The sequence below is a fragment of the Ursus arctos genome, unplaced genomic scaffold, assembly GCF_023065955.2.
Source record: "Ursus arctos isolate Adak ecotype North America unplaced genomic scaffold, UrsArc2.0 scaffold_10, whole genome shotgun sequence".
Lineage (NCBI taxonomy): Eukaryota > Metazoa > Chordata > Mammalia > Carnivora > Ursidae > Ursus > Ursus arctos.
The window spans coordinates 62,087,596-62,101,431 of NW_026622764.1; the positions used below are offsets into that span (position 1 = coordinate 62,087,596).

The 13,836-nt window shown below is 38.7% G+C and overlaps 1 protein-coding gene across 1 annotated transcript in view; it reads left to right on the forward strand.

The window, feature by feature from the left end:
• The window catches only part of TRPC4 (transient receptor potential cation channel subfamily C member 4), a 142,227-nt gene that overhangs the window by 95,832 nt on the left and 32,559 nt on the right, over positions 1 to 13,836 (forward strand). The window contains exon 4 of the mRNA XM_026493170.4: positions 10,400 to 10,539. Within this exon, the coding sequence (XP_026348955.1) occupies positions 10,400 to 10,539 (140 nt within the window). The remainder of the gene's footprint in view (positions 1 to 10,399; positions 10,540 to 13,836) is intronic.

Genomic DNA, 13,836 nt, shown 5'->3' on the forward strand with positions numbered 1-13,836 from the left:
TCGTTTGCTCATCCTTAAACCCCAACAGTGAAATGGAAAGAAGGACACAAACAGCCCAAGGGTGGCTGTTCCCCTTCTTGGTGGCTGCAGGGAAGAGTGGTGACAAGAAAAGTTGCAAGTCTTCATGACTTCACTGGAACCCCGGTCACAGCTCTTCCCTGTTGGTTGTGTGCCTTTCTGACTAATACAGTGTAGCCAGTGTGACAGGCCGTGACTCATGACTCTCTGGATGGCTGCATGAGTGTTCTTTAGAAGGCCCTCCACACTGCGTAGTTCTCTGGATGCACACTGCATAGTTCTCTGCCTGACATCTTCCATCCCTCAACTCTTGTAGCCAGTAGTTGCCTCCTTTTGGGGTCCTGTGACGCTGGCAAGGACAGGAGAGCACAGTTGTGAAAGGTCAGCTTCTTCCTGTGATAAGCACTCACTCCACAGGGCATCACAAAACCTTGCCACATCTCATGGCAGGGGGTTAGGCTGCTGTCAGCTACCCTACTGCCAAAACACACTGTTTGTCTATTGTCCCTGACGAGCTAGACCCAGGGAGAGACGAGCAGGCCAATTGCCTGAGCAGAAACTCCAGCAGGGATTGAGATGCCGATTTTTCCTTATAGAAATCCCCAAAATTTATGAGGGATTTTTCCCAGAGTCTTCCTCTCTTGATTTAGGGAGGGGGTAGTGCTGGTGAGCTGTCACCTTCGTCTCTCGGTCTGGTATTCGTGATTAGTGCAAAAACTGGATGGCCCTGACTTCATGGCTCTCTTGCCACTTATTCCAAGTGTTCTTTCAAGATGGACCTTGGGGTTGAAGCACCAGGTGGTTAGTTAACAGATGTGGTCCTACTGCCTCTTTATAAGCTCTACAGGGAAGGGTGTGGCTACGATTTTCTATAAGCTCTCTTCAGATTAGATAGTGGGGGCTCATCTTTATCCCTGTTTGGGGTTTAAGTATAACACTGAAACAGGACAGAAGCTCCCCTTAACTCGGCACCTTTTTGGGGTCTAGCAGAATTTGAGTCTCTACTGAGTAAAATAACTACATCTAGATTCTTCTAAGCAAAAGCAAAATTTTCACTAGAAACCACTTTATTGTTCCCTGATTTGGTGGGGGTGGGGCACCTCTAGCAGGGAGGAATTCTTTTTTTTCTTTTTATCTACATTGATTTAGTGCCATAGCATAGAACTCAGTGTTCTATTAAGAGATTTCCGAGGTCAGACCCCTTGACTGGCTCTTGGGCTGCCATAACAAGCCCTTGGAGGTTGCCCGAGGTGAAAAGGGGACTCGCTTTTTGTTTGGGGTTATTTATCCTTTGTGTAAATACCGACAGCAAGAAAGAACAAGACAAGAGGGCTGTTCACACACTTCTCACCTGAAATGGGGGCTGTTAAATGTGGTGGCTGAGGTCTGCCTACCTCATCTTATCTTCACAGCCAGCTTCACATGATACGACATAATCGGACACTCAAATAGCCCTGACGAAAACTGTTACGGGAAAGGTAGGGAAAAAAATACTAAAAACTTCCAGGCATCCACAAATATCTTTCAAAGGAAGTTCTCTGACTCATTTGCACTGTGATCTTTCCTTTGCTGGTCCCCACAGTCTTGACATCCAGGCTGGTAGTTAGACCTCCACCGTGACTCTGAGAAATCATGTCATCTGTTTATAAACAGCAGAAAGCAATTTTGAAATGTTCCCATTGTGGGAACAGGACAAACATTTTGTGACAGAAGCTCCCTGAAGCTTTGTTCTCTTCAGACTAGTTACCACAAACGGTTGATCTGGATGCATATTTCAGCCAGTTAATAGCACCCTCTAGCTTTTCTAAAGGCTGGTTTCTTCAAAAATTTCAGTGAATGTCGCCAGAGCAGAGGAAACTTGGTATTTCACTAACGTGCTCATAAGAAATAGAAATCAATAGTTCTCAAACCCGTATGTGGTGACTAGAGCTCTATGAAGCGCTAGTCCATTCTGGTGCTCTAAAAACACAAGATCCCAAACCCCAATAGCCAACCAGCACTGACTGACGGTCCTGTTTACAGCTCAGGTTAAAAAATGATGGTGCATGGGGCGCTTGGGTGGCTCAGTCGTTGAACATCTGCCTTTGGCTCAGGGTGTGATCCCAGGGTTCTGGGATCGAGCCCCACATCGGCTCCTCCACTGGGAGCCTGCTTCTTCCTCTCCCACTCCCCCTGCTTGTGTTCCCTCTCTTGCTGGCTGTCTCTCTCTCTGTCTGTGACTTACGAAGGTCAGAAGTGAAAGAATTGTTTTGTGTGATCCAGAACGTCAGATTTAATGTCTACTCTTTGAACGCCAAAGGAACTGTAATATCTCTGAATTGTGTTTACTGTTTCCCTTCTTAGAAAACCTTAGAGGTCATCTAGCCCAAGCTTCCAATGAAAGTGCCATTTTCTTGAACCCATCTAATAGCAACAGAGTCTGCTCAGATATTAAAAAACTCCAGGTTAAAATGTCTTTGTACTGAGCTCCTAACTAGTTATTTATAACTGTTTTCTCATAGTTTCTTTATTCCCTTATATGATTATCCATAAAATATTTGAAGTTACCCATTTTGGTGACTGTTAATAATTACATTTGGCTTTCCAGCTTGGGAGAAGCGAGGAGAGAGCTAACAATTTATCAATAAAGGGAAATAAGATATAAACACTGGCTAGTTAGCAGGTATTTAAAATACATTTCATTTTATAATACACACAGATTTGAAAACAACAGAATAACGAATTCATAGAATTAGAATGCCCTTTAGAGATCAGATGGAACAGGTTTGCACCTACTTCTAGAATTTCTCTGGAGTCTGAGTGATGGAAAACATTCCAGGCTGTGCATTGGAATCTTGACCCCACAGGGTGATCCATTCCAGTTTTGGAATAGCTGATTGCCAGAGAATTCTCCCTCACATTGGGCAAGGAGGTTTCTCTCTGTAATTTTCATATTAAAGTTCCAATTTGTGCTTTTGGGGGCAGACCAAAGGAAGTCTGTGTCCTCTGGTACTAAACAGTTTCTAATACTTCATGGAAGCTATTGTGATGACTGATTTTAGTAAAATTTGATAATCCAAACAGGAAGAAGTAATGCCTGGCTATTCATTCCGTTGGGGTAGCTGGTATGATTTGCATGATTGTTGATTCTATATATAGAATCCTGTGTATAAGCCAAACCTGTCTTCCTTTGAAATGAGGTAATGAACACTAGGACACTATTGTCTAAGGTTACAAAGCTGATTACCAGTTGAGCTAAGCCTAGCACCTCACTCACCTGATAGAGTCAAATCCTTATCTCTGGTGCAAATCCACTTGAAATGCATTTGTTCAGTTAATGATTGCAGTGCACACAGCTACTCATCTCCGGGAATTGGCGAAGTTTCAAACAAAACAAAACAAACGAGCCACATTGTGACATCTCAGAAATAAGAAAACATTGTTTAAGAGCACTGGGTAAGGAGCTTGAGATCGGCTTTCTTTCTTAACTGGTGGTGGAGCTCTGGTTACGCTGCCTCTTTTGGCCTTAGTCTTCTTATGTGGATTGTGGTTATGTGCAGGCTTCTGAGAGTGTCCCCAGGCTCATTGGGAAAAAGCACCACACATGAGGGGAGGAGGGGGGTTCCAGCATACCTAACGCTTTTCCTCATTGGATAATATAAATTGTAAGTTTCCCACAAGCTCTAGAATCAGACAGAGCAAGGATCATATCCTACTCAGGTCTGTTACATTCTTTCTTCAATATGGAGGCAGTGATCCTCACCTCCCCAGTTATGCCCCTATCTTATCTGAGCTCTCAAGAGAGACTTCGTTCTGAAAGAAACCTCAAAGTGGAAGCCAGGAGATAAACACCACATTCAGAACAAAGCAATGGTCTACAGCCGACTTTAAAATTCACATTATAGTTAAGAGTCTGAAGCTAGAACAGTCTCTTAACCATAGAGAACAAACATGGCTACCAGAGAGGAGGTGGGTGGGGGGATGGGTGAAACGGGTGATGGAGATTAAGGAGGGCACTTGTCGTGATGAGCACTGGGTGATGCATGGAAGTGTTGAATCACTATATTGTATACCTGAAACTAATATTACAGTATGTTAACTAGCTGGAACTTACATAAAAACTGTTAAAAAATGCACACTAAAATCAGTTCAACTGATGTCAGTCCTTACCTAGGTTATTAATTTAAATCTAACTTAAAATTTAAAAAAAAAACTTTAAGAATGAAAATAAATAACCATTTCTAGTTTTCACTAAATGATGATAGACTATTAAGTCTAATTCACTTTTATTTCTTCCGAAGTTTTATGACAATTTTCAAACATCCTTGTCAGCAATATATCACAATTGAAATTTTATTATATTTACGATATATATTTATACATTTCTTTATTTTTAATCTATCCCTATTTCCTGTCAACATCAATCTCTCATCATTTTTGCTGCCTTCAAGTTGTAGCATTACTTTCTTTTTTTTTTTTCAGGGCACAGAGTTATAAAACATTGACAAACACACACAAGCACATACTACCATCACAATCAAGATACTAGACAAGGGCTGCAAACTATGGCCCAGCAGGAAAATATGACCCTTTGACTGTTATTTTTTTTTTTTAATTTATGTTTATTTGAAAGAGAGTGAGCTCATGCAAGCAAGGAGGGGGGCAGAGGGAGAGAAATCCCAAGCAGACTCCTCCGCAGGCTGAGCCTGAGCCCCATGCCCTGGATCCCAGGACCCTGACTGAGATCATGACCTGAACCAAAATCAAGAGTCGGATGCCTAACCAACCGACTGCGCCATCCAGGCACCACCTGACAGCTTTTATAAATAGTTTTATTGTAACACAGCCACACCCATTCATTTACTGCAAAGCCTAACTTATTTATTCTCTGGCCTTCTGCAAAATAAGCATGATAATTGTCTATTTTTATAGATGTCCTTTATCAAATCAAGAAATCACCCTTCTATTCATACTTTGCCCAAAGTTTTTATTATGAATGGATGTTGAATTTTGTCAAATGCATTTACTGCATCTATTGAGATCTCTTTTCCCCAATAGACTGTGGATGGCATAAATCACATTGATTGGTTCTTAAATGTTGAAACAGTCTAGCATTCCTGGGAAAAACAGTTATGCAACTTTATATACTGCTCTATTTATTTTACTATATTTATTGAGGATTTTGGTGCATATTCATAAAAGTTATTAGTGTGTAGTTTTCTTTGATTGTATTATTTTGTCAGACTTTTTATCAGAATAACATTTGCTTGCCTCTTGGATGTTTCTTCCCCTTGCATTTTCTAAGCTGTTTGTTGCTTGTGTTTTTAGCACTGGCATTATGTCTTCCTTAAATGTTTGGCAGAATTCACCATGAGGCGACTGGACCTGAAGTTTTCTTTGGTGGAAGGTTTTTAACTATGAATTCACAATACTTTAAATATAGGACAATTCAGGTTACCGTGTACTCTTGAGTGAGATTAGAAGTTAGTGTCTTTCAGGGAAAATGTTCAATTCATTTAAACTGTGAAATTTGTGGGTATCAAGTTGTTCATTTTATTCACGTGTTGTCTTTATAATGTCATTAAGATCTGTATTGATGCCCCTCCTTCCACTTCTGATTGATCATGTATTTCTTCTCTCTTTTTTTCTTGACCGTGCTGGCTAGAGTTTTATCAGTTGTACCGATCATTTCAGAGAACTAGATTCTGTTTTCCTGAATTTTTTTCAAGGCTTATGTTTTAAAATTTATTGCCTTCTGGTTTTATCTCTTTTACTTTCTTCTGCTTGTTTTGGGCTTAACATGTTTGCTTTTCTTTTCATAGTGTCATAGTTGAAGCTGAGATCACTGAAACTTTTCTTCTTTTCTAATAAAGTCTTTAAACCTATAGATTTCACTCTAAGCACTATGTTAGCTGCATCAGAGATTTTTGGGGGGTTTATTTCATTTTCAGTCCTTTCAAAATATTTTCTAATTATTGTGCAAATTCCTCTTTGACCAAGTGTTATTAGAAGTATGTTGTTTAATTACAAAATATTTGGGGATTTTCCAAATACAGTTCATTATTGATTTGTTGTTTATTATGTTGTCATAGAACACATTTTGTATGATTTCCACTTGTATAAATATGTTAAGGTTCGTTTTATAGCCCATGATACTGTCTGTCTTGGTGAATACTACACATGCAAGCACTTGAAAAAAAGTTGTGTTCTGCCATTGCCAGGTCGTTGATGATGTGTTTCAGGATTTCTGTATTCCTACCGCACTTCTGCCTATGGGTTCCACAGAGAGGAATACTAAGGTCTCCATCTAACTATATCTGCACCTTTCTCTCTTTGTTGTTTCAATTTTAATCATGGCATCTTGCATTATACGGTTATGTTGTTGGCTGCATTCTTATATTGGCCTTTTCATCCTTATGTTAAGTCATATCCTTCTACCTACCTGGTAACACTCTTTCTTTTGAAATATATCTAGTTATATTAATATAGCCAATCTAACTTCCTTTTTTTTAGCTTTCTTTTGATTAGTGTTCACAGTGTCTTTATTATTCCTTTATTTTTAACCTGTCGATGAATTGTAATATAGTTTTGTTTTGCATTTTTATATACGACTATCTCTGTTTTTGAATTGGTGTGTTTAGACCATACATTTTTTCAAGAGCATACATTTCATTCGATGTAATTATTAATACTGGTGGATTTGAAATCTACCCCATTACTATTGTTTTTCCTATTGGCTCTGTCTGTTCTTTGTTGCACTTGCCCCTTTTTTCTGCCTGTTATCACATTGAGTATTGCTCATAATTTCATGTTTACTTATATTTCTGGCTCTTTATATATTTAAATATGTATATATCCATATGTGTGTGTATGTGTGTGTGTGTATATACATGTATATGTGTGTATATACATGTATATGTGTGTGTATACATGTATATGTGTGTATACATGTATATGTGTGTGTATATACATGTATATGTGTGTGTATACATGTATATGTGTGTATACATGTGTGTGTGTGTGTGTATACATGTATACGTGTGTGTGTGTGTGTGTGTATTTTAAGTAGGCTCTCCATCTAGCATGGAGCCCAAAGCGGGGCTTGAACTCATAATCCTGACACCAAGACCTGAGCTGAGATCAAGAGTCAGATGTTCAATCGAGTGGGCCACCCAGGCACCCCTACATTTAAAAATATTTTAAGAGAATGCCCTAGGGTTTACAATATAAAATTTTAATTTGTCACAGTCTAACTTCAAACAATATTTATTTTTACATGTAGCGTAAGAACTTTATGATATTATGTTCCTAGTTCCTCTTTATCAGCGTCTGTGCTAATGTTGTCATTTCACTTTTCCATGTTATATATGTCATCAACCACAATACTCTGCTACTGTTTTTGCCTTAGGCAGTCAGTTACCTGTTAGAGCGATTCAAAAAGAAAAAATATCTTTTACATCTATTTTCTTTTTTTTTCTAGATTTTATTTATTTATGTGACAGAGAGAGAGACAGCCAGTGAGAGAGGGAACACAAGCAGGGGGAGTGGGAGAGGAAGAAGCAGGGGAGGAGCCCGATGTGGGACTCGATCCCGGAACACCGGGATCACGCCCTGAGCCGAAGGCAGACACTTAACGACTGCGCTACCCAGGCGCCCCTACATCTATTTTCTTTTTAACCATCCCTGGACATAGGTTTTCATCTCTTGATGAAAAGAATCTTCAATTCTTGCAGCATAGTTCTCACGGCAACAAATCGAGTGTTTGAGAAAATGTCTTTCAATCACCCTCATTTATTAGGGCTATTTGTGCTGTGGATAGAGTTCTGGGTAAACTTTTATTTTTTTTTTCTTTCGGCACTGTAATAATGTCACCCGTGTTACGTGGTTTCAGACAACAAGTTTGATGTCAGTCTTCGATTTCTTCCTTTGAATGCAATGTCTTTTATTTTCACCCCACCCCCACCCCTGATGCCTTCAATATTTTCTCTTTATCTTTTAAAAACATTTTGAATCTAAAGTATCCAGGTGTGTATTTGGAGACAGTATTTATTCTGCCTGTGCAGAAGGCCAGACAGAAGTACATAGCACTGATGCCTGAAAATGGACGTGCCATTTTCTTCCACGAGAACATCATGCAGGAATTTGGGGCAATATAGTCAGGAGCTGAGCCCGATTTGAGTTTCATTGCTACAATCAGTTTCACAGCACCGTATACTCTGCTTCGGGTGATGTATGGACTGCATGCCTGTGCCCCCTCCGAATTCATATATTGAAACCTTAACCCCAATGTGATGGCATTTGGAGGTGGGGCCTTTGGGAGGCAATTTAGGTCATGAGGGCAAAGCCCTCATGAATGAGGTCAATGCCCTTATACAAAGAGGCCAGAGAGCTAGTTGCTCTCTTTCTGCCATGTGAGGATAGAAAAAGAAGTCAGTATCTACAACATGGAAAAGGGGTCTCACCAGAGCTTGACCGTGCTGATACTGTGATCACAAACTTGCAGCCTTCGGAACTATGAGAAATCAAGTTCTGTAGTCCTAAGACACCCACTCTGTGATACTTTGCTAGAGTGGCCTCGACTGACTGAGACAAGTAGGCAAGAGTGTTATTCTCAGAATTCCTGCTCCACCCACATCTTTTGGCCTCCTCTGTGCACCTGTGCCTCAGAGGGGTTCTCTCTCCATGCTCTTGCCACTCCTCCAGGGGCGGTCAGCTTCTGATTGCTACCTGGTGATGTGAAACAGGCAGATCCTTTGTTGTCCTGGTCTAGGGTCAGACTTTGGTAGGACGATACCTGGGCATTAGGGATGGAGGTTCTCAGGGCTCCATACCTTACTACTTACGGCAGTGACACTTGGCAGGTCATGTGCAGAATTTCCTGACCTTCCCCTCGTGGCAGGAAACTTCAGATGATACTGGTGTAAACCCTTGGCCCAGGACTGTTTCCTGCTTTTCCCATAGGGCTCATGTGTTGTGCTCCTTAAGGAAGAGGAGTACTCCATGCAAAAGAGCATGCAAGGAGCTGGAAACTCCCCTCGGGTCTGTGTCCCAGGGCTTCTATCTTCTTGTGCTAGTTCAGACTCAGCCTTTAGAAATTTGTTTAATAGGGGCGCCTGGGTGGCACAGCGGTTAAGCGTCTGCCTTCGGCTCAGGGCGTGATCCTGGAGTTCTGGGATCAAGCCCCACATCAGGCTCCTTCACTATGAGCCTGCTTCTTCCTCTCCCACTCCCCCTGCTTGTGTTCCCTCTCTCGCTGGCTGTCTCTATCGCTGTCGAATAAATAAATAAAATCTTTAAAAAAAAAAAAGAAATTTGTTTAATAGTTTTTCTGGAATCTTCATACTCTCTTATATGATGCGTTTGTCTCTTAACGCCTGCACTCTGCCACGCGTGAGCTATGTTCAGCCTGAGGCTCTCTTTGGAGGATCCTGCTTTCCTTAAAAGTATAGGCTCTTTGCTTTCCCATCTCTTTGACAGGTTCATGAGAAGTTATGATTTTGTAGTTAATCTGATTTTTTCTTGCACTAAAGCAAGACAGATGTGAAACACTGTGCTACACATTCGATATTCCAGACTATTATTATCTTAATAGAGTCGTCTTATTTGCTTATATTAACATAGTTATGAAATCATATTTATCCTTTTAATATTTCCTGATTCTACACCCTTTGACATCTCTCTGTTTCATCATTGGGCCCAAAAATTAGATTTATAAATTTTAATAAGATTATGGAAATAGAATGATACATAGTGATACTTTATAAGAACTTCCTAGAATTTGAAAATTAAAACATTTCCTATTAAAAATATGACCATTATAAAGGAAAGGGATATTTATTTTCTCTGGATGTAGTTTCAAAGCTGTTGCTAGATATAAGGTCTTCGTATGAAACATCATGCATGCTATAACCGTTTTGTGCCCAGAACTGAAATCAGATCCCTGAAGTTGCTAATTGCTTACAAAGCAAAACAATGTATCCTGCTTGATGGAATTATATAGTTATGTTCACCAGACACACTGTTTTTTCATGAATCTTTGAGTCATCTCAACCCTGGAGTATTTGTTTATAAGTAAGTGTTACCATATTTTCCATGAGAAAAATAAATAGTTACAGAGAAATTACAGTTGATTCAAAAAAATTGCACCTTCTTATGAATGTATCAAATGAATAAAAGAAAGGGAAACTGCCCTAAGAGCATTCTCTACAATTAGCTCAGTGTCCTGTAAGTTTTAAAGTCTGGCTGAGACTGAATATTACTGTTTTTAGAAATAGATGTTTCATGTAGTGAAACAATATAGTCTCTTGCAGCTCCGAGATTCTATAATTTTTAAGTTGCATATCTCTGTTTTTAGTAATTTGATTGAAAATCACACTTACGATGAATCTTTCTGTAATTGCAGGTTTTATATGGGGAGAAATTAAACAAATGTGGGATGGTGGACTTCAAGATTACATCCATGATTGGTGGAATCTAATGGATTTTGTGATGAATTCCCTGTATTTGGCAACAATCTCTTTGAAAATTGTTGCATTTGTAAAGGTAACTATTGCTTATATTGTTGGTAAAGCATAAGTTCTGATAAATGTTGATACACTTTTGATTGCTATTAATTTTACTAATAATGTTACCTAGAGCATTATGTACATGTGATAGTCACCTCTTCATGACTTTATTGATAGATGGGTATAAAATACATAGATAATACCCAATTTATAGTCATAAAACAAATTTCACAATTTGAAGTTGTCACCCAATTTTGTTGCATCTAAATTGAATGATGCCTCGAAATTACTCACAGTAGCTGCTCTCACTTCTAATCCTTTTCATTTCTAATGAAATTGTACCTTAAACACTGCTTAAATTTTGGCACTGGGTGTTATACGCAAACAATGAATCATGGAACACTACATCAGAAACTAAGGATGTACTGTATGGTGACTAACATAACATAATAAAAGATTATTATAAATTTTGGCACCCAAAATCTATTTTTATCAGGTATAACTAACCGATAACATTACCTAGACAGATCAAAATATTACTCTTTCAAAGCACTGAAATTATTTCAGCTCAAACTAATATAGTTTGCTACAATTAGAGCAGAATATAATTTCTTTCTCTAATCCCATTCAACATGACAGTGCCTGAAATCTCATACACCCATCACTCCCCCAGATTTTGGACAATATCAGTCTTTTCCAAACCACAGAATTTATGTAAAACATTTTTGTTCTGCAATGATAATCGGGATTATTTTGTACTTTGGGGGCTATTTTTCAAACCAAAGTATTATCTCTTTCCTGCCTTTCTTTTTCCTTCTTTCCTTTTCTCTCCTTTAAAAAAAAAATTCTGTCAAAATGATTGGTGTATTAGTAAAAAATAAAGAGTGTCTAACTGGGCTTTATAAGAATGATTCATGCAATTTAGTGATCTGATCTAGAAAATGCTAACATGTAGGTGAACTCATGTTCATTTCATCTAGTTCTTCAAATAGCAGCCTGAGTTTCTTAGTGCCGTGTTCAGCTCTGTCTGGGTCAAAAACGCCCAAAGTCGGAAAGGCCATATTTTCTAGAATTTGTTAAAGTGTTGCCAGCACTCACCAAAACATTAGAAAAGATTATTGCCTACCAGTTTCATGGAAAGCAAGCTATATTTTAAGAATAGAATGATAATTTGGTAACTTTTCCTACCTGCATTGAGGTTAATGTCCTTGACGACCTTAACAGGGCAGAAGAAACTGTCTTAACCAAAGAGGTTATGCATCTGTGTAGGAGGTGGGCAGTCTGTTGTTAAGTGCGTATCTGTCCAATTCCTATTTTCTTTGTAATCCTTAAGTATATCTATAAAGTTGTTTTGGCCATCTGTCAGTGAAAAAGTAATATATCTGCATTTTTGTGGTCCCATACAAATATATATAACAAATATATACCAATATAAAATTCTGGTGTTATGGGACTATAGCAGTTCTCAAACTTTCAGGTGCAAAAGAATCACCTGGAAAGCTTGCTAAAACACAGATTCCTTTTCTCCATCCGCAGAAATTCTAAATTAGGAGTACCAGGGAGGATCCTAAATTTGCATTTGTAGTAAATCCATCAGGGGATACTGGTGTAGCTGATGTAAGGAAGACACATCGAATGATACTGGACTGTACAATTCTGTTCAACAGCTAAGAGAAGTACAGACTGGTCCAAAAAGAACTTCTCTCATGTATTTTTATATGCAATGTTTATACTAAGATACAGAATATTTTTATATATTACATTTATATGGTGTTTACACATAGTACATATACATTTTAATATATAAGAACTCTGGCATGTAGTGGGAACAATCACATACATTAATGAATACTTGTGGATTTTTTGGTCTCAGTTTTAGATACGGCATTTGAATTTTCTTAAAAAGTTGTAAATTCGTCATGTGCGCCATCAGTTTTAATGTGAAAATGTAAACATTGCCCCTTATACTACACCAAGGAAAAAATTATGCTTAAAATTCAACTCACCCACCCCATGTGATGAAGAGGGGGTAAAGGGGTAAAGAGGGGATGGAAAGTGCACAGAAATTACCTCAGATGACAATGATGTAAACAACATGGAATCTCAAGAAATACAGTTTGTTTACGCACTGTGGTCATAGGATTTCAGCTATGACTGTAAATGTTAAGTGTGGAATGTTCTTTCTGAATGATCAGTTGGTGTGACTAAACTGGAGTTTCAGGGGAGGAGTTTAATGGGTAGTGTTTTCTGGGCTCGCGTTTTTCCTCCAGCACTTACTAGTTATGTGAACTTGACCTGTTTCTCTGCCTCTCTGTGCCTCTTCTATAAAATAAGGAGACTAATAATTTCTACCTTGTGCTGTTGGTATGAGCAGTAAATGAGCTGATATAATTAAAATGCCTGTTATAGAATAGGCATGCATTATTAATTTTTCTTCATTTTTGCTACTATGTCCTCCCCCTTCTTCATATACTATGAGCCCATTGGACTTGCCTTTTTAAATGTCTTTATTATGCCCCTTCATTTATACCTTATGTTAGTTGAAAAAAGTTTGAGCTCTGGATTCAAACTTGTTTTTATTACGTGAAACCTGTATGATTTGGGGCAAGTTATTTAATGTCTGCCTCAACATTATTACCTGTTGAATGATGATAATAATCAAAAGAACACTTACTTTGGGGGTCTTAAGGCTGACTTGCTGACTCAACCTTCCTTACCTTCTTTTATTTTATCATTTAATTTTTCATGCTAATTTTTAGATAATTTATAAGTTATTATTTCCAGAAAAGGTGCCATACTTGTGTACAAAAATAGACTCTGCTATAAATAAGGCAAACAGCCATTATGTGAATGAATCAGTGAGAATTTCTGGGACCACACTAACAAACCAGGATTTCATCGGTTTTCTGAGAATACGAAGAAGCCTGGGATATATCCCCTGTCTTAGGCAGTTCACAGTCAGGTGGAGGAAAGTGACATGCATATAAGTGAAAACCTTCCCATACAATAAACTCTACAACAGGGACTGTGGTAATAGGAAGGAAGGAAAGAAACTCTACTGGAGGTGTCTTGGAAGAGAGAGCCAGTGGGCATCTATTGGGTTCATGAATGTGCGTGAGCATTCCAGAGAGAAAAGACACAATGCGCAAAAAAGTCCAAGTGTATAAAGGAGGCCAATATCGAAGGGAAATGGTCCAGTAAATGAGGGTGAGGAGAGGATAGGAAGGACTTTTCACATTCTGCTATAGAATGTGGGTTTTCCTCTATTAGTAGAAAAGAGCCATTAATGAGATTTAAGCAGAGAATGAGTCAAATGACAATGAATGCCTGCAGT